At 37.0% G+C, this 20,890-nt stretch overlaps 4 protein-coding genes across 4 annotated transcripts; 3 read left to right on the top strand and 1 right to left on the bottom strand.

Moving 5' to 3' along the window:
- Positions 1-390: 390 nt before the first annotated feature.
- LOC116173829 (protein disulfide-isomerase-like) lies at positions 391-2,196 on the top strand. The gene is made up of 4 exons (XM_031491540.1): positions 391-639; positions 692-889; positions 942-1,213; positions 1,261-2,196. Exons 1-4 carry the CDS (start codon positions 501-503, stop codon positions 2,110-2,112), a joined length of 1,461 nt encoding a protein of 486 aa, XP_031347400.1. The 5' UTR covers positions 391-500; the 3' UTR covers positions 2,113-2,196.
- Positions 2,197-3,565: 1,369 nt separating this feature from the next.
- On the bottom strand, positions 3,566-5,239 carry LOC116174249 (protein disulfide-isomerase-like). Its single transcript, XM_031492139.1, has 4 exons — positions 5,078-5,239; positions 4,798-4,995; positions 4,481-4,752; positions 3,566-4,433 (listed from the first exon to the last, which is right to left on the bottom strand). The coding sequence occupies exons 1-4, from the start codon at positions 5,223-5,225 to the stop codon at positions 3,600-3,602; spliced, it is 1,452 nt and encodes a 483-aa protein (XP_031347999.1). The 5' UTR covers positions 5,226-5,239; the 3' UTR covers positions 3,566-3,599.
- A 4,419-nt stretch (positions 5,240-9,658) lies between these two features.
- On the top strand, positions 9,659-11,465 carry LOC116174248 (protein disulfide-isomerase-like). The gene is made up of 4 exons (XM_031492138.1): positions 9,659-9,873; positions 9,993-10,193; positions 10,240-10,511; positions 10,561-11,465. Exons 1-4 carry the CDS (start codon positions 9,726-9,728, stop codon positions 11,434-11,436), a joined length of 1,497 nt encoding a protein of 498 aa, XP_031347998.1. The 5' UTR covers positions 9,659-9,725; the 3' UTR covers positions 11,437-11,465.
- A 6,066-nt stretch (positions 11,466-17,531) lies between these two features.
- On the top strand, positions 17,532-20,409 carry LOC116173911 (protein disulfide-isomerase-like). The gene is made up of 4 exons (XM_031491652.1): positions 17,532-17,731; positions 18,904-19,104; positions 19,151-19,422; positions 19,469-20,409. The coding sequence occupies exons 1-4, from the start codon at positions 17,569-17,571 to the stop codon at positions 20,339-20,341; spliced, it is 1,509 nt and encodes a 502-aa protein (XP_031347512.1). The 5' UTR covers positions 17,532-17,568; the 3' UTR covers positions 20,342-20,409.
- The last annotated feature ends 481 nt before the right edge of the window (positions 20,410-20,890 follow it).

Here is a 20,890-nt window from a genome sequence, read left to right as displayed (position 1 = left end):
AATAAATTGAGTTTATTCTGTATGTAATGGTATTAACGCACCGAAAAGACATTTGAGATTGTTGATTTGATAAGTAGATATAAGTGTTTTTTAATACCCGACAAACCTTGGAGTGCCACTGTACTTAAAAACATGCCACTTCTGATGGTGAAGGTCGCCAAAATTACATAAAATGTTAAATATTGCAGTTTGTTAACTCAGCATGGTTTCCGTAACTGTCTCTTTTGAGACTAGATGTCTTGGAACGGATTTTCCAAACGCCTCGTTGAACCCCGATAAAAACAATATGGTTATACAGAAATTGTTTTAAAGGAAAAATTGTGCTCGAGCTAGGAAATTGATAACTGTTCTGATAACTAAACAGAACAGATTACGTGCGCCAATCACCTTATTTTACCTACTATTTTACAACACGTAAGCGTTCCGATTTTTATATAAAATGCCGTCTTAAAACATAATTAATTAGCTTCCTTTTTTGGACTCTGCGTTGTAAGTTGAAGATGTTTGTGCTATTTTTAGTGTTAACTCTAACTGCATCTTGTCGCGGTGAGGTCGAGCTAGAAGACGGGGTTGCTGTACTCACAGACGACACGTTCGATGAATATATTGGTAGCAGAGATTATGTTCTTGTGGAATTTTGTAAGTACTTGTATTTCATATAATGCACTTATTAACTTATCCTACTTCACAGATGCGCCATGGTGTGGTCACTGCAAATCTCTAGCTCCCGAGTATGCAAAAGCGGCACAAATTTTATCGGAGGCCGAATCGCCGATTACTTTGGCCAAAGTTGACGCAACACAGCAAAACGCGCTTGCTGAAAAATACAAGGTCTCTGGATATCCAACGCTGAAGTTCTTCAAAAATGGCAGCCCCATCCCCTACACGGGTATATTGCGGCAATTAAAAACGTGACTGCTGAACAAATGATTTTTCCACAGGTGGACGTGTAGCCGAAGGCATTGTGATTTGGTTGAACAAAAGGATTGGTCCTTCAGCGCAGGACCTCAAGAGCCCCGAGGATACAAAAGCTTTGATTGACCAAAATGAGGTAGTAACCGTGGGATTCTTCAAAGATCAGTCTTCTGCAAATGCTGCGGTGTTTTTGGAGATGGCTGATAGCAACGACGAAATGGTTTTCGGAATAACATCCGATGAACATGTATTCAAACAGTACTCGGCGAAGAATGGCGATATTTTTTTGTTTAAAAAGGTTTGTACCACTCCGCCTGTACGACTAATTCATAAGTCTCATTACAGTACGACGATAAACTAGTGCAATTCAAAGGTGAATTAAATGCGGAAAACTTGAAACGCTTTTTAGAAGACGCGTCGCGGCCTCTTGTTTCAGAAGTTACCATTGCTTCAGCTCGAAAGCTTTTTAGTTCCGAAATAAAACATTTCCTATTATTAATTTTAAGTAAATCAAATGAAAAATCTTCCAAGTATGTGGAAGCGCTGAGGTCCATTGCGAAATCTTTCAAGCAGAAAATGATATTTGTTACAATCGATTCGGATGTTGAAGAAAATGAAGCATTTATGCAATTTTTGAAGGCGACCGCAGATGACGTGCCTGTCATGCGCATTATCCATGATTTTTCGAATCTGAAGAGGTATGTACCGAAATCCAAAGAGGTTACAGCTAAAAGCATCGATAAATTTGTCCAAGACTACTTTGATGGTAAACTCGAACGTCATCTTCTGAGCGAAGATCTACCTGAAGATTGGAACAAGGGACCTGTTTATACACTCGTCGCGAGCAATTTCGATAGCGTCGCTTTTGATACTACAAAGGATGTTTTGGTCGAATTTTATGCACCGTGGTGTGGATTCTGTAAAAAAATAGCTCCTATTTACGAAGAAGTTGGTGAATACTTTAAGGACAAAGATGACGTAATTATCGCAAAAATGGATGCTACGCTTAATGAATTAGAGCACACCAACGTTCGAGGATTTCCCACCATTAAATTTTATCCCAAAGGAAGCACTGAGGGAATCACTTTTGAAGGCGACCGTTCCTTTAAGGGAATTGTTAAATTTGTGGAAAGCGGTGGCACAGACCAGAGCGAGGAGGAAGAGACTGAGGACACGCCACAGAAAGACGAATTGTAGAATGTAATTTTCTAATAACTTATTACTGGTTCCTTTTTATTTTTTACAACATGTAAGATTTTGATATAAATTATGTAATTGAAATTGAAATTTTATTGAAAACTCCCTAGAAACCAAATTACATTGAGATTGAAATTTTTTGCGCTTTGGTTGTAATTTTGTAAGTTGGATTTCGGGTAAATTACGTAATTACATACGATTGGCACCGCCATAATTGCATTCGAAATGGTGTCGTTTGGGTGTCCTTGCTAAAAAACATATCATTTAAGTAAGATGTTGGGTAGTACTACTACGTCCGGATTGAAAGTGGTGGTCCGCAACAAAACTATATTTAAAAAATGTTTGCTATAAACACATACAGTGTTATTCATTTAGAGGTAGACATAAGGATTTCCTTGTCTACTTTTAAATCACAAAAACTCTTCTGAAAGACGCCTAATTTATGTAATCAAAAGAAATTCTGGATTTTTTAATTTTTTTTCTTACGGGATTCTCTTCCACAAAAATTAAAATGTTGAGTTTCATTTAGTTATATACATTAAATAATTAATTAATTGATTTATTTATTTATTTTTTTATTTATTTATTTTCCCTCTTGTTCTAGGCCCTTAACAGGCTCATGCCAAATTACAGAGTGCTTTTTAGAGGTGCCCCTGCATAAGGTTCATATTCTGCGTTAAAGCTGAGGGTTGTTTACGGTGTCTTTATGTGGACATTTCCACTGATTTTAAAGTGATCAACAGAGAAACTGAGTCGCTTACGCTCCTTAAACTATTAGCGGCACGGATAGTCTTTGACTATACTTACCAATTGACAATATTTCAGTTGAATACATCACACACGAACGAAAATAAAAATAGCGAAGCCAAAGCAATAATATTCCAATTAATTATTATTTTGGTTGCATAAAATTAGGCGCTCTTCAGAAGAGTTTTTATCATTTAAAACTGGACATACGGAAAACAATACACAAATCCCTATGTCTACTTCTAGATGAATATCACTGTATACCAATATACAGTGCGTTCGAGATAGGATCACCCCAATATATCTTTTATTTGGTGAGATATGAACTGGGGCGCAGTACTACTGGACATCACCGAAGAACATACCAAGGTTTCAGAAACTCCAACCTCCATAGCGAATGTACTAAATGAGTATGTACCGACTCCTAGTAGTAGTACTAGTACTGTTATTAGTCTAGCACCAGTAGGTAGTTACTTACAATACAATCCTAATTTAAGACTGCTGAGGATGCCAAAAATGGCGTTAGTGGTTGAAATTAACAGCCCTATAAAGAAACATCGGAGGGTGACCATCTTCGCCACTCATCCAAAATGGCCTTTATATAAGGAGCAAACCTCTATAACTTAGTAACTGTCAGCAGCCGTTTCACGCGTACTACTCGCAGAAAGAAAATAACAAAATAAATTGAGAAACCATGAGTTGACTGTATATTTATTTGCTCGTGTATTGTATAAATATGGTTATATTTCGTCATTATTCTCACTGAGAGTCCTACCCACTCCATTAGCTTGCAAAAATTGGATGATCCCCTCGAAAGTAAAATCTCCTTCATAAGTGATGATTTCATTATCACCTCTACGACACAACTGAATTGTTGGAACGCTTTGAATTCTGGTATATTTCAGGAAGTTTTTTTGAACGTTGATCTGAGCGAAAACCACACCGTCATCACTTCTAAGGTGTTCACTCACTTCCGCAAAGATTGGCGCTAACCCTTGGCACTCTCTACTCCATGGCACGTGGAAATTTACCAACACATCTTTTTCGGCATCAAAAACGACGCTGTAAAAATTGCTTCCCACAAGCTTATAAATAGTCCCTTTATTCCAATCGTCGGGCAGCTCTTCGCTTGACGATGTCGGATATAGTTCCCCGTTCAAGTAGCTTTGTACAAATTCCTCGATAGTGTTAGCAGTAACGTCGTAGGATTCTGGTATAAACGATGTTGAATCGTGATTTGCATTAACTATGCGCATGGTGGGCACATCGCGCATGGGCACCTCAAGATAATCCAATAGTTCCTTGTTGGCAACCTTATCCGCATCAACAGTAATGAACAAAACTTTCCCTTTGAACGACCTGGCAACCGATCGAGCTTCCTCCTCCAAGTTGGATGATTCCGGAACCGATTTACGTAAAAACAAGAATAGGAAGTCTTTGATCTCGCCTTCGAAGAACTTCCTCACCGATTTAACGTTATACTCGGTCAGAAGAGGTGGTGATATTTCAAACAAAACGTTGTGCAGATTGTTCACACTTAAGTCGAGGTTAAAATGTAATTTTCTGCCGTTAAACTGCAATTCAAAGTATGCCTTAATGGAACGGGCTGATTGATACGAACCCTATTGTACACTAAAATGTCGCCATCATTCGCCGAGTACTCGCGGAAGATGTCCGGATCGGAGGTTATTCCAAAAACGAATTCGTTGTTTTCGTCAGCAACCTGCAAGAACCCGCGGGCGTCTTTTGAGGATTTATCTTCGAAAAAACCTATTGCGATCGCTTCATTTTCGTCTATTAAGGTTTTGGCGTCAACGACATTGATGAGATTCTGCGCCGGTGGTCCGGTTTTTTTATTTAGCCACCTGGCGATTTCCTCGGAGGTTCGACCACCTGGAGAAAGGTGAAGTTTACGGATTTCGATCGGATAACTGTTACCTGTGTAGTTTAAGGGTGCGCCGTTTCTGAAGAGCTTTATTGTTGGATATCCCTTAATTCCATATTCTTTGGCGAGTGAAGTTTCCAGTGTTGCGTCCACTTCGGCCAATGCAACGGACGATCCTTTATTTAGGAGAATTTCGCCTACTTTGGAGTATTCGGGTGCCAACAATTTACAGTATCCACACGTTGGTGCGTCTGAAAAGTAAATTGGCTAAACAACATACTTTTTTGCGCTATAAGATGGTCATGTTTGAAATGTTAGTGGGTAGGTACTTACAAAATTTTACAAAAACGTAAGCGTTGGTACTAATAAATGAATTGAAATTTTGTTTTGTAAGAGTTACAACTCCACCATCTACTTTAGTTACTTCTCCCTTGCAGAATGTACAAAGGGTAAAGGTTGTAATTAAATGTAATACGTTCATACTCAAATACCATGCCAAAGATTTAGTGGCAAGTGAGTTAGTTTGTCGAAATACCTTATACAAGGCGTACGTATGTGTTCCAAAATCACCAAATGATTGGGGCACGTAATCGTGGACGTTTATCAATATTTTTATCTAGCTTTTACTTGTTTATACTTGTTAAATTATGAGTACTATAGCTCGAGATGATTATTTTTCTGATGAACATTCCTATTATACTGTCATAAACAAATAATAAATAAAAAACGTTCTCATTTAGAAAATGTAGCTCCTTAAAATTCAATTAGGGCAAATACTCCTCTAGAATCCAAAATATGAGCCGGATTAAAGACGTGTTTCTGAATGCGAGCTCAGTGTAAAAATTCCCCTACTGAAAATCGTGTGCGATCACATCAATCAACACTGATCTATTCTCAAAGATCAAGCTTTTAATCTTTACATAATGCAGCAGCTCTCAAGCCACACCCTTGGGTGATATTTTGCAGCACGATTTGTTGCAAATTTTCTTTGGTATCAGCACCATAAATAACGATAGGTCACCCTGCATGTTGAAATTCATTTATTTTTAAGCGTTAAATGTCGTTTTATTTGAGATCATGTCATTTGAATTGGAGGTCAAAGTTTTGAACCAGACTTATTTAATATTTGGTTTTGTTTAAATTTATTTATTTTGATTTGCAATTGTGAAGTTTTGAACGAATGTTTTGTTAAAGTTATCTTTTGTGAATCCAGTCTTTGCGATAAGAAGTTTCGTTATTGTAAGGTATTTAGTTTCAAGATAAGCACGTGTTACCGCAGGACTATAATACATTTTTAGTTATTCGAAGACGCGGTAATTTGATACGAAGGAGGAGATGGTTCGGAAAGAAAACTGAGAGAAGGGAGAATGTTTTGAGTTGCAGAGACGGATGTTAATCGTTGCTTTTTTGGTGGTGGACTTTAGCCGTTGTTTTTTTGGTAGACGTTAAAACGTAGTCTCTTATTATTCAGTGTGTATTTGGCCGTTATCGAAGCTTATTGAATAGACAGATAAGAGTTCTGTTTTTACTATTCTGTTGGTACCCCGGATTATGCCAGCTTTTTAAATAAAAACATAATTCTTTGGAATTGTGGAGTTTCGAGTTTTGAGGCCCGAAAAAAAATTGTCTCAGATCGACCCGGAAAATAAAATTTTTTATAGAATGTGGCCTTAGAATCCATAATTTCAAACAGTTCCAAGATTGGGCTACTAGTTCAAAAGTTACAGCCCTTTGAATTTTCTTTCGGAATTGGTTTCTAGTCTATAACTTTTGATTGAGAAGTCTGATCGAAAAAGTACGAATTGTTTTGGATTCTACGCACCAAAATTAATAAGAAAAAGTGTTTTCCCGAGAAATTTTGGTGTAGTCGATTTTTGGTAAAAAAGGAAGGTTATACACTGCCTTTTTTTGAGGCCCGAAAAAAAATTGTCTCAGATCGACCCGGAAAAAAATTTCTTATAGAATGTGGCCTGTAGAATCCATAATTTCAAACAGTTCCAAGATTGGGCTACTAGTTCAAAAGTTACAGCCCTTTGAATTTTTTTTCGAAATTGGTTTCTAGTCTATAACTTTTGATTGAGAAGTCTGATCGAAAAAGTACGAATTGATTTGGATTCTACGCACCCAAATTAATAAGAAAAAGTGTTTTCCCGAGAAATTTTGGTGTAGTCGATTTTTGGTAAAAAAGGAAGGTTATTACACTGCCTTTTGTTGAGCCCAGAAAAAGAAATTGTCTCAAATCGACCAGGAAAAAAAATTTTCTTATAGAATGTGGGCTGTAGAATCCATAATTTCAAACAGTTCCAAGATTGGGCTACTAGTTCAAAAGTTACAGCCCTTTGAATTTTCTTTCGAAATTGGTTTCTAGTCTATAACTTTTGATTGAGAAGTCTGATCGAAAAAGTACGAATTGTTTTGGATTCTACGCACCAAAATTAATAAGAAAAAGTGTTTTCCCGAGAAATTTTGGTGCAGTCGATTTTTGGTAAAAAAGGAAGGTTATACACTGCCTTTTTTTGAGCCCCGAAAAAAAATTGTCTCAGATCGACCCGGAAAAAAATTTTCTTATAGAATGTGGCCTGTAGAATCCATAATTTCAAACAGTTCCAAGATTGGGCTACTAGTTCAAAAGTTACAGCCCTTTGAATTTTCTTTCGAAATTGGTTTCTAGTCTATAACTTTTGATTGAGAAGTCTGATCGAAAAAGTACGAATTGTTTTGGATTCTACGCACCAAAATTAATAAGAAAAAGTGTTTTCCCGAGAAATTTTGGTGCAGTCGATTTTTGGTAAAAAAGGAAGGTTATACACTGCCTTTTTTTGAGGCCCGAAAAAAAAATTGTCTCAGATCGACCCGGAAAAAAAATTTCTTATAGAATGTGGCCTGTAGAATCCATAATTTCAAACAGTTCCAAGATTGGGCTACTAGTTCAAAAGTTACAGCCCTTTGAATTTTCTTTCGAAATTGGTTTCTAGTCTATAACTTTTGATTGAGAAGTCTGATCGAAAAAGTACGAATTGTTTTGGATTCTACGCACCAAAATTAATAAGAAAAAGTGTTTTCCCGAGAAATTTTGGTGTAGTCGATTTTTGGTAAAAAAGGAAGGTTATACACTGCCTTTTTTTGAGGCCCGAAAAAAAAATTGTCTCAGATCGACCCGGAAAAAAATTTTCTTATAGAATGTGGCCTGTAGAATCCATAATTTCAAACAGTTCCAAGATTGGGCTACTAGTTCAAAAGTTACAGCCCTTTGAATTTTCTTTCGAAATTGGTTTCTAGTCTATAACTTTTGATTGAGAAGTCTGATCGAAAAAGTACGAATTGTTTTGGATTCTACGCACCAAAATTAATAAGAAAAAGTGTTTTCCCGAGAAATTTTGGTGCAGTCGATTTTTGGTAAAAAAGGAAGGTTATACACTGCCTTTTTTGAGGCCCGAAAAAAAATTGTCTCAGATCGACCCGGAAAAAAATTTTCTTATAGAATGTGGCCTGTAGAATCCATAATTTCAAACAGTTCCAAGATTGGGCTACTAGTTCAAAAGTTACAGCCCTTTGAATTTTTTTTCGAAATTGGTTTGTAGTCTATAACTTTTGATTGAGAAGTCTGATCGAAAAAGTACGAATTGTTTTGGATTCTACGCACCAAAATTAATAAGAGAAAGTGTTTTCCCGAGAAATTTTGGTGCAGTCGATTTTTGGTAAAAAAGGAAGGTTATACACTGCCTTTTTTTGAGGCCCGAAGAAAAAATTGTCTCAGATCGACCCGGAAAAAAAATTTTCTTATAGAATGTGGCCTGTAGAATCCATAATTTCAACAGTTCCAAGATTGGGCTACTAGTTCAAAAGTTACAGCCCTTTGAATTTTCTTTCGAAATTGGTTTCTAGTCTATAACTTTTGATTGAGAAGTCTGATCGAAAAAGTACGAATTGTTTTGGATTTTACGCACCAAAATTAATAAGAAAAAGTGTTTTCCCGAGAAATTTTGGTGCAGTCGATTTTTGGTAAAAAAGGAAGGTTATACACTTCCTTTTTTTGAGCCCCGAAAAAAAAATTGTCTCAGATCGACCCGGAAAAAAAATTTTCTTATAGAATGTGGCCTGTAGAATCCATAATTTCAAACAGTTCCAAGATTGGGCTACTAGTTCAAAAGTTACAGCCCTTTGAATTTTTTTTCGAAATTGGTTTCTAGTCTATAACTTTTTTTGAGAAGTCTGATCGAAAAAGTACGAATTGTTTTGGATTCTGCGCACCAAAATTAATAAAAAAAGTGTTTTCCCGAGAAATTTTGGTGCAGTCGATTTTTGGTAAAAAAGGAAGGGTTAAAAAATTGGAAGGTATAAGTATTCAAACAGTTCCAAGATTGGGCTACTAGTTCAAAAGTTACAGCCCTTTGAATTTTTTTCGAAATTGGTTTCTAGTCTATAACTTTTGATTGAGAGGTCTAATCGAAAAAGTACGAATTGTTTTGGATTCTACGCACCAAAATTAATAAGAAAAAGTGTTTTCCCGAGAAATTTTGGTGCAGTCGATTTTTGGTAAAAAAGGAAGGTTAAGTATTCAAATACTATGCGAAGTATTCGAATACTAAATATTTGTGAAAGTATTTGAGTTACAAAAACAAATACTGCTTCCATAAAAGTATTTAATTACAAAGTATTTGAATACTTTAAAGGATTTGAATACTAAAAAGTATTTAGAAAATCGAATACTGCCCAGCTCTGTTTACATTTTAGTCGGACTAAAAGGAACAGAACAATGACTTTGGTAAATTGGTAAAGAGTAGGTAGGTAAACGTAATTAGTTCAAATAAAAATATTAATTTTCTCAGATTGGAACAGTAAATCACAGAAATAGATAACAATTTTGATAAAAAATGGTTCAAAATACGTGCACCAATCATTTAGGCACACGGGCCTGGCACGTATGTACGTGAGGCGATTCGATAATAAGGCATGAGTTTTTCACATCGTACCGGAAAAGATGAAGGTCTTGGATGCATTTTTAGTCATCACTCTTAGTATATTATGTGGTGCCCAAAAAATTGAGGTACATAACGGTGTTTCTGTGCTAACACAAGAAAATTTCAAGGACTTTATTAGTAGCAGAGACTACGTTCTCGTAGATTTTTGTAAGTAAAACCTATATTTGTGTCAAGTTTGTTTATCTAATCTGTTCAATTCTAAAAAATCACAAAAGATAACCTAAACTTGACAAAAAGAGACAGTAGACATGGGTTTTGTTTTGCAGATGCACCATGGTGTGGTCAGTGTCAAGATCTGGAGCCAGAGTATGCCATGGTGGCGCAAACTTTAGCACTATCAGAGTCGCCAGTTGAACTTGGGAAGGTCGATGTGACAGAAGAAGAGTCGTTAGCCGACGATCATAACATTAAGGTGATTCCAACGCTCGTACTTTTCAAAAAAGGAAAAACGCGGGCTGAGTATACAGGTAATTGTTACCCTTAAGTTGTGAAAGACATCTCGCTTTTTGTTAGGCGAACTTGTCGCTGAGAAAATCGTCGAATGGCTGACTCGCCGTTGTGGACCACCGGCCCAAGATCTCCAAGGGGTTGAAAATGTCCAAGCGCTAATCGAGGAATTCGATGTGGTTGTGATTGGTTTCTTCAAGGATCAGTCTTCGAAAAATGCCGAGGTGTTTCTTGAGTTTGCTGATTCCACGTTTTCGGTTCCTTTTGGAATAACATCGGATGAAGACAGTTTTGCAGAGTATTCAGTGAAAAACGGCGACATTGTTCTCTTCAAGAAGGTTTGTGTTACCAGGAGATTTGTGCTACTAATAAGAGTGGTAATTGCAGTTTGATGACCGGAAAGTGAAGTTCGGGGGAGAATTAAATGTAAAAGGTCTTCAGACATTTTTAAGGGAGGAGTCTCGTCCTCTTATCTCGGAATTTGAACCCGATCTTCTTGAGACCGACGGCGTGAGAGGGTTCGTGTTGTTATTTTTGGATAAACTAAGTGAAGAATCGTCTCGCATCGAAGATGAGGCAAGGTCCGTTGCCAAATTGTTTAAACAAGACATTATGTTCGTGTCTGTCGACACGGAGATAGGAGCAAACCAAGCAGCGTTGGACATGCTTAATGTCAAAGATGAGGATGTACCGACAATGCGCATAGCCAAACCCGCCCGAAACATCAAGAGGTTTGTTCCGGAATCTAACGACTTGACCGCCGAGAGCATCCAGAAATTTGTAGAGGATTATTTGAGTGGCAAAATCAAACCGCAATTTCTAGGCGCGGATTTGCCAGAAGACTGGAAGAAGGGCTTCGTTTATACGCTTGTGAGCAGTAATTTTGAAAGCGTCGTTTTCGATACCGAAAAAGATGTCCTAGTCGAATTTCATAAAACATCATGCGGGTACTGTAAACTTTTACATCCAATTTTGGAACAGGTTGGCGAATACTTTAAGAGAGATACACATGTAATTGTTGCAAAAATAGATATATCGGTTAACGAGATCGATGATGATAACTTTCAAAGCTTGCCGGCATTGAAATTGTATCTTAGAGGCGACAAAAAAGTTATTACTTACAAGGGTGCAATTACAGTAGAAGCAATTGCCAATTTTATAAAAAACCCAAACGCAGGGGATATTGGCAACGAAGATAAAAGTCAAGAAGAGGAAGCAGAGGAGGATGAAGATTATGTGGACGGAATGAAAGATGAGTTGTGATATCGTAGTTTTAATATGTCTTACTGTGATCTTGGTTCCGGTTCCACTTAAGTAGAATTATTTTTTAATGGTTAAATAATGTTCGGTTCCGGTTCCATTTTTTTAGATTTTTCAGGGTTCCAACATAAACAAAGAAATATATTATAAGAAAAAAATAATTCACAAAATATATGTACATTATTATTTTGCATTTTTTTTTCTTTTTAGCTTACAAGTTCGTTTCATCTCTGTCAATTGCTTTCTTCAACCTTCTTACTGTTTTTGATTAGATTATTTCGGTCGCTCTAAAATATTGTCATGCGCATGACTAAGTTAACCCTATAGGTATAATATTTTATCGTTAATAATAATAATATCCACTAACCATAGATGTTAAAGTACAGAAAAGCTTTTAACACTTCAGAACCAAATTTTCTACCATCGATTCCGGTTTCGGTACCGATTCTTTTCGGTTCCTGCTCCTGCCCCTGCTCATAATGCCCTAGCATGGCGAGATCATTATGTTAGAACAAATGAGTTATTTTAATAGTATATTAAATCTCCCTAAGCAGAATTGCCACTTCTTCAATCATTTTAAATTGAACGTTGGGTGGAGTGACACATCATTGGTAAGGGCTCTTAATTTCGTTTGAAGGATACAAATCAATTCAAATGGATATTCAAGCTAATATGTGAATAAACACACTCATAAGAAATATTTGGCACACAAGACAATCCTGAAGACCCGGCCAAATGACACCGCCCAAATGGACCGAAAAACCCCCAATATAAAAGGGCTTCGTAGAGCTGTTGTGGAGGCAAGGACGTAACGAAGCACGATGTAAAAGCTTGAAGAAAAACTTTCCTAAAAGATATAAAATCGGTTGCACAGCCAGCAACAAGCGAGAAGCTGGATTTTGTGTGGTTATCGGGGGTGCGAGTGGAATCAGGGGTATATCACCCCCCATTTTATCCCTAATTGGCAGTTAGTTATCTATAATTTTCCTGTTTTTCGCATGGCGAGTGGCTAAATCATCCAGTCATATAAACCGTAAAGGGACAGGCAACCAGCACCGAAAGGGCTCAGATTACCTATCTATAACTTTTGATTGAGAAGTCTGATCGAAAAAGTACGAATTGTTTTGGATTCTACGCACCAAAATTAATAAGAAAAAGTGTTTTCCCGAGAAATTTTGGTGTAGTCGTTTTTTGGTAAAAAAGGAAGGTTATACACTGCCTTTTTTTGAGCCCCGAAAAAAAAATTGTCTCAGATCGACCCGGAAAAAATTTTTTCTTATAGAATGTGGCCTGTAGAATCCATAATTTCAAACAGTTCCAAGATTGGGCTACTAGTTCAAAAGTTACAGCCCTTTGAATTTTCTTTCGAAAATGGTTTCTAGTCTATAACTTTTGATTGAGAAGTCTGATCGAAAAAGTACGAATTGTTTTGGATTCTACGCACCAAAAATAATAAGAAAAAGTGTTTTCCCGAGAAATTTTGGTGTAGTCGATTTTTGGTAAAAAAGGAAGGTTATACACTGCCTTTTTTTGAGCCTCGAAAAAAAAATTCGTCTCAGATCGACCCGGAAAAAAATGTTCTTATAGAATGTGGCCTGTAGAACCCATAATTTCAAACAGTTCCAAGATTGGGCTACTAGTTCAAAAGTTACAGCCCTTTGAATTTTCTTTCGAAATTGGTTTCTAGCCTATAACTTTTGATTGAGAAGTCTGATCGAAAAAGTACGAATTGTTTTGGATTCTACGCACCAAAATTAATAAGAAAAAGTGTTTTCCCGAGAAATTTTGATGCAGTCGATTTTTGGTAAAAAAGGAAGGTTATACACTGCCTTTTTTTGAGCCCCGAAAAAAAAATTGTCTCAGATCGACCCGGAAAAAAATTTTCTTATAGAATGGGGCCTGTAGAATCCATAATTTCAAACAGTTCCAAGATTGGGCTACTAGTTCAAAAGTTACAGCCCTTTGAATTTTCTTTCGAAATTGGTTTCTAGTCTGTAACTTTTGATTGAGAAGTCTGATCGAAAAAGTACGAATTGATTTGGATTCTACGCACCCAAATTAATAAGAAAAAGTGTTTTCCCGAGAAAATTTGGTGTAGTCGATTTTTGGTAAAAAAGGAAGGTTATACACTGCCTTTTTTGAGCCCCGAAAAAAAATTGTCTCAGATCGACCCGGAAAAAAAATTTTCTTATAGAATGTGGCCTGTAGAATCCATAATTTCAAACAGTTCCCAGATTGGGCTACTAGTCCAAAAGTTACAGCCCTTTGAATTTTCTTTCGAAATTGGTTTCTTAGTCTATAACTTTTGATTGAGAAGTCTGATCGAAAAAGTACGAATTGTTTTGGATTCTACGCACCAAAATTAATAAGAAAAAGTGTTTCCCGAGAAATTTTGGTGTAGTCGATTTTTGGTAAAAAAGGAAGGTTATACACTGCCTTTTTTTGAGCCCCGAAAAAAAAATTGTCTCAGATCGACCCGCAAAAAAAATTTTCTTATAGAATGTGGCCTGTAGAATCCATAATTTCAAACAGTTCCAAGATTGGGCTACTAGTTCAAAAGTTACAGCCTTTTGAATTTTCTTTCGAAATTGGTATAACTTTTGATTGAGAAGTCTGATCGAAAAAGTACGAATTGTTTTGGATTCTACGCACCAAAATTAATAAGAAAAAGTGTTTTCCCGAAAAATTTTGGTGTAGTCGATTTTTGGTAAAAAAGGAAGGTTATACATTGCCTTTTTTTGAGCCCCGAAAAAAAAATTGTCTCAGATCGACCCGGAAAAAAATGTTCTTATAGAATGTGGCCTGTAGAATCCATAATTTCAAACAGTTCCAAGATTGGGCTACTAGTTCAAAAGTTACAGCCCTTTGAATTTTTTTTCGAATTTGGTTTCTAGTCTATAACTTTTGATTGAGAAGTCTGATCGAAAAAGTACGAATTGTTTTGGATTCTACGCACCAAAATTAATAAGATAAAGTGTTTTCCCGAGAAATTTTGGTGCAGTCGATTTTTGGTAAAAAAGGAAGGTTATACACTGCCTTTTTTTGAGCCCCGAAAAAAAAATTGTCTCAGATCGACCCGGGAAAAAAATTTTCTTATAGAATGTGGCCTGTAGAATCCATAATTTCAAACAGTTCCAAGATTGGGCTACTAGTTCAAAAGTTACAGCCCTTGGAATTTTCTTTCGAAATTTGCCCATAACTTTTGATTGAGAAGTCTGATCGAAAAAGTACGAATTGTTTTGGATTCTACGCACCAAAATTAATAAGGAAAAGTGTTTTCCCGAGAAATTTTGGTGCAGTCGATTTTTGGTAAAAAAGGAAGGTTATACACTGCCTTTTTTTGAGCCCCGAAAAGAAAATTGTCTCAGATCGACCCGGAAAAAAATTTTCTTATAGAATGTGGCCTGTAGAATCCATAATTTCAAACAGTTCCAAGATTGGGCTACTAGTTCAAAAGTTACAGCCCTTTGAATTTTTTTTCGAAATTGGTTTCTAGTCTATAACTTTTGATTGAGAAGTCTGATCGAAAAAGTACGAATTGTTTTGGATTCTACGCACTAAAATTAATAAGAAAAAGTGTTTTCCCGAGAAATTTTGGTGCAGTCGTTTTTGGTAAAAAAGGAAGGTTATACACTGCCTTCTTGTGAGACCCTGACTGCCATAAAAAATGTAATTTAATTACTCACCGGTATTGCTAAACACGCAAATTTGAAGCTCTAAACCAGCGCTGGAACGGTTACCTGTTTCCCAGTGACCGATTCCAATTTTCATAGCTATTAAGGGAATTTTAAGGGGATTCGTGTTTTTACTATCAAGGCGACCACTGCGTGGGTCATATCTTATTGATATCAAAATGCGCTAATATAATTAGGTTACTGTTAGGATTGCTGCGTTAAACACATGTTTCTTATTGGTGTTCACTAATTCACCCCAAATATTTACAATAATGAATACAGTGGTTTGTTTGTAATTCTCAAATGCAAGGATCCACCAGGAAATCACCTATTGAACCTTCAACGAAGAAATTTGCCGTCGGACGAAAAGATTATTATTTTCATTGCCTAAGCGTAGCGGTCAAAGTTCCTGTAAACTGTAATCTACCCCTTTCGCTGCCCACATTGTCACCATTTTTGTAATTTATGTAAAGATTAAAGGCGAGGTCTTTGAAAAAAGATCATTGTAAATTAAAACTCGATCTATTTTGCCAATTTGATTAAGACATTTTGGATTTGAATGAATCTTAAGGAGATTAGGCAAAAGAGTATCTGTGTTAGGACTCTTGATCCTTGAATCTACAATCCACAAAATCGATTTTTGCAATCGAAGAAATAGAAGAAGCAAATATAGTATATTTGCACACGCTTGTTTAGATTATACTGGGAAGCAAACATTTTATTCCCGGACATTCCCACTGGTTTATTATGGAGATGAATCAGGTAATGAGTACAAGCAAGGTTGTGGTATTTGTCAGGCGAGGATAAAGAGGTGGTCTCATTTCAGCAAAACTTTTGAGTCTGATGGTCCTTCTGTAGTAATTGGAATTATTTGACTGCTTTGCGGGAAGGGAGTGATTTTAGATTCATTAATTATGTAATAGGCGATTTCTCTGTGTTCTTTTAAAACAAGCATTAAAGCTCCAAGGTCGTGCAGTTTATTTCGTTATCACCGACCTTTTACAATTGACCCGAAATTCCAGGCAACAAGGGGGGCAGTACTGGGCTACCGATTCTGGAAATTTCGACCCGGCCACTTGAGTTAGGATAAATACCGGTAGCTAATCTTATCAGTTGCAGCCAACTTCGTAGGATTAGATGGAACCTGGTGTCATTGGAAGCGCGCTTAATTAATTTGACTTTTGATATCAGTTGCAGATTTTTAGGACATCAGCAGGCAGCACAAATAATTAAAGAAGTTTTAAATTTTAAACGTTATCATGCCATTGCTGGAAAGTCCACTTTTCCCTTCCTGAATATCCGAATTAATACGCGATGTAAAAAGGATCATCTTGTTAGGAGAATTAGCCGTGTAAGTTTCTTTTTTTTCTAGTTTTTCCGAGTTTTATTCCGAGGTGAGTTATCATTTTAACCGTTAGGATTAATAGTAGGGGTCCGTGTTTTCCTCTGTTTCTTTCTTCACATAGATAATTAATTACTTACCGTTCCCGCTCTGGGAATTTGTTGTTGTTGTCGCGTCCGTAAATCTGTTGTAGATTTTCCGTCAGCAATTTTCCGTACCCGTTTGGAGCCCTGGAGTGCCCGTTATTTGCACCTGTGGCAAACATGGCCGTTCCGTAACTAGTAACTACCGTCCTGCCCCCCTTCTCCAGAAGCAAGGGATTTTACCTTCTGTAATCGCCCGAAGCTCCCTTTCCGTTCGGCCATCTCCAAAGCAATATTTTTGTTAGTGCAATCACTTACTATATTTGATAGTAACGTAATTAAATACTTATTCATTTTTTTTCGTATGGGGTGAACCCTCCGCAACGAGCTGGGAACGGGGAGTTCGTCGCATCAGATCGTTCCGCATACAGGGTGTTAACACTAAGCCGTTACACCCGAGAACGGCAGTTGGAACTCATTAAAACAACACGTTATTGGCGTTCTTTTGTTTTTCGAAAAATCCCTTATTTTAAGGGAAAAAAAACAAAAAATTTCAAAACTTTCAGCCCTCTAAAACATTTGTATTTATAATTATCTTCCACTATCGATCAAAAATTAAAAAAAAAACATTTTTTGATATCCACCCCATCGATTTTTGAAAGTAAAACATTCATAAATCTACTAGAACATTTGTCCTAAATTTTTTTTTCAATCTATCCTGCAAAGGGAGACCGTTGGGTGAAAATACTGGATCAAGTCAAGGATTTGGTATCCGAATCAGAGATTACAGTCTAGTTAAAACTAATAGAGGATCCTGCTCTACAGGGTGAACGCTGTCTCCAAAAATTCCTTGGCGTAATTTTTCCCTTGAATAAACACATTTAATCTAAAGTAGGTACCTCATAATAAAAATAACCTAGCAGAGTAGGTATGTGTTCTAACGATAAGATTAAAACGATTTGTCGTGGACTTTTTTATCTACTTCATGAGTATAGTGAAAGTCATATATTAACAAAGCGAAGTGGGTGTATTAGAAATGAAGGTTATTTCTTTATTGTATTTATTTGCTGCAATTTTGTGGGTACGTTGTGATGATAAAGGTGACAGTGAAATAATTTCAGAGGAATATGTATTAGAACTAAAAGAAGAGAATTTTGACAGCGTGATCGAAAGTAATGACATCGTCTTCGTGGAGTTTTGTAAGTTGACCAAAAGGTATCAATTTTTTAAATAGTTTTGGGTAGTGAGGCTAATGATCTAATTCGAAGAGTGTTCTAATCGTCCTTTAAGCACCAGAGCTGTGTTGGACATCGCTAAAGAGCTTTTCTAGCCCCTTTCAAAGCCTTTTAATGCTCACCTAGCTATGGGAAGGCAGTAAAACACAATTTTGGCCAACACTTTCAGCGCAGTCTAGAATCTCAAGTGCTTTACGAATACTTTCAAGGCAGATCTGTTTCTATAGTGGCCTTTGCTTTGGAGACGGATTTTAAATATTTGGAAAGGACCTTCTAGATGCTTTCCAGGACATAATATCGCCACCCTAGAGCTTTATGATACATTTTCCGTAACTAATTAGGTCACGTTGAACCATTTCCTAACCTTTGTCTTGCTCTAAAATATTAAGGAAAGACCCTAAAATATTGGAGAAAATCCTAAAGCAATTTTCAGGGTTTCAAAGGGTTCTTGGTGTTTTTATGAAACTGTCTAAACTTTGTATGTTGTTTTTCATCCCTCCTTTAGAGCGTTAAAGTGCTTTAGGAAGTACTTATGTACCCTTATGACCTATAACGTGTTGAAACACCTTTTAGCGCTTTCTTGGGTTTCAAAGTAATTTATAGCAAATTCTTAAGACAAAGTTGGCAGATCCTCTCAATTTTTATAATAGGCCAACGATGACTAACACATGACACAATATTAATTTACAGGACGATACATCTTAATGTGTCCCTTGACTTCACAGAGCTCTTCATGTCGCTAAATGAGCTGTCAATTAGAGCGCTTGTGACTCTTCGAACTTTCTGAGCAGGTTTAGATCTGGAAAATCCCTAGAAGAGTCTGTAGCAAGCACTTGAGATTCAAACAAACACTTTTCAGAACTTTATAGGTCTTTTGGTAGCGCTTTAGCGCCTATCCAGAGTTCCTGAAGTTCTATATCCTGTTCTGTAGCCTCGTCTTGCTCTGTAAAAGCTCTCGAAAGGTCTAGAAGGTCTGTAGCACAAATTTCAGACTTTGAAAAGCTCTTAAAACACTTTTTGTCTTCGCTTGCATATATTCTCACTTGTTTCAATAGAGAGCAGGTGGTATTGTGAAATATTACTTCCTTAACCATGTGTGATCTCAGTTCAAAGAAAACTTATGGGTCCCATTTCAGATGCTGAACAATGCGGCGTATGTCAAGCGCTTGCACCGGAATACGCGAAAGCGGCAACAATTTTAGCCGAAGCAGGATCTTCGGTCAAACTCGCGAAGGTCGACGCCATTGTAGAAACTGCCCTTGCTGGCAAATACAAAGTGGATGGTTATCCAACAATGCTTTTATTCCGAAAAGGAACTACTCCCGTATCTTACGAACGTGAGCCAATTAAAATCACTTACGCCTTTAACCCTTGGGCTTGTAGGAGGACGATCTGCCAATGATATTGTTGGGTGGCTCAACAAGAAGTCAGCACCGCCAGCAAAGCAACTCCAGAACATGGAAGAAGCCAGAACATCAATTGACAGCAACGATATATTTGCAATAGGTTTTTTTGCCGATCAATCTACAGACGATGCCAAAATGTTCTTCAGAGTTGCTGATAAAATTGACGACTTTACCATGGGGATTACTTCAGATCGGGACACTTTCAAAGAACACGCAGCGAAAAATGGCGACATTGTAATCTTTGCAAAAGTAAGTGCACTTCTTCACCTTTCAAAAATCGTCCACTGCGTTTTAGTACTCCGACAGTCCAATCCGATATGAAGGTGAATTCAATGAGGATTCCCTAGAGAACTTCTTCTCGACGCACTCGCTACCTCCGCTAGTAGAAATGACAAACGAAACATTAGTGCCCATTTTTCGGGGCGTTATCAAGACCTCTTTATTTATATTTTTGAGCAAATCGGACGACAATGCGCAAGTAATTGAAGAAGAAGTCCGGTATGTTGCCACACTTTACCACACAAAACTTAGATTTGTTTTGCTTAACACTGATAACCAAATCAACCAGCAAATTCAAACATATCTGAGGGTAGGTCGGCGCCAAGAGCCTTTCATGCGAATTATAAATTTAAGCGGGATGGTTAAATTTAAACCGGAGCATGACCAACTTACAGTTGCCAATATTAAGAAGTTCGTTGAAGATTTCCTCGATGGCAAAATAGGAAAGTATCTCGCAAGTGAAGATATTCCCGAGGATTGGAATAAAGGACCGGTTTATCATTTGGTAGGGGATACCTTTCAGGATGTCGCTTTCGATTTCGAGAAGGACGTTTTAGTTGAATTTTACGCACCGTGGTGCGGGGTTTGTAAGAATTTGGCCCCGACTTACATAGAAGTTGGCGAACATTTTACGAGTAACAGTGACGTTATTATCGCGAAGCTTGATGTGACGGTTAATGAGATACCAACTCGTCAGATATCTGGTGTTCCTACGATTATTTTGTATAAGAAAGGTCAAAATGAAGAGATTGAGTACGGAGGGCCGCACAGTTTTGAGGGTATTGTGAAATTTGTTGAGAGTGGCGGACAAGAAGGACGTAAGGGCGAGGAAAGAACTGAGGATGAAAACGGAGACGGAGGTTCTAGTTCTAAAAAGGATGAACTATAATAAGTCACGACTGTGTAGATATTGCATAAAAAAAGCAGAACTGTAAATAAAGTTCCGAAAATGTCAAATGTTTAACTACAACCATTTTCATCAGATTTTCATTAAGACCTGGCGCAATTCTTGGGCACGAGAGAAAATCTGACATGAAAACTCTATCCGGGTTTCATAAAGGTTCGAATAAACACACAATTAATTGACTGACAATGACAAAAATTTATCCCGAAACATATGAAGGGAAAAATTAAAGCAAAATTCCTGAAAGAAACTTACAAAGCTTATTTAGACTAATTACCCCGCACGCAGGTGTTGACAAATAAAATAAGAAAATCCTAAATTACTTACAGTTTTTTTTCTCTTTTAAAAATCCTAATGGTCTGGTCATTGAAAGATTTGCAATAAACAAGTAGTCTGGTCAAAATAGACATTCACCCTTGTATAATTTCCCAAGAACAAACGTTGGCAATACCATTATAATGAAATTGTGAAAAATCCCCAACGATGGGGTACTTTTTATGGTTCGCGCGCTGTACTGATAATCAAAATTTACTT

The sequence above is a fragment of the Photinus pyralis genome, unplaced genomic scaffold (assembly GCF_008802855.1).
Source record: "Photinus pyralis isolate 1611_PpyrPB1 unplaced genomic scaffold, Ppyr1.3 Ppyr1.4_LG6, whole genome shotgun sequence".
NCBI classification, from domain to species: Eukaryota; Metazoa; Arthropoda; class Insecta; order Coleoptera; family Lampyridae; genus Photinus; species Photinus pyralis.
The sequence above is the reverse complement of the archived record's forward strand: the minus strand, read 5'-3'. Positions and strand labels throughout refer to the sequence as shown.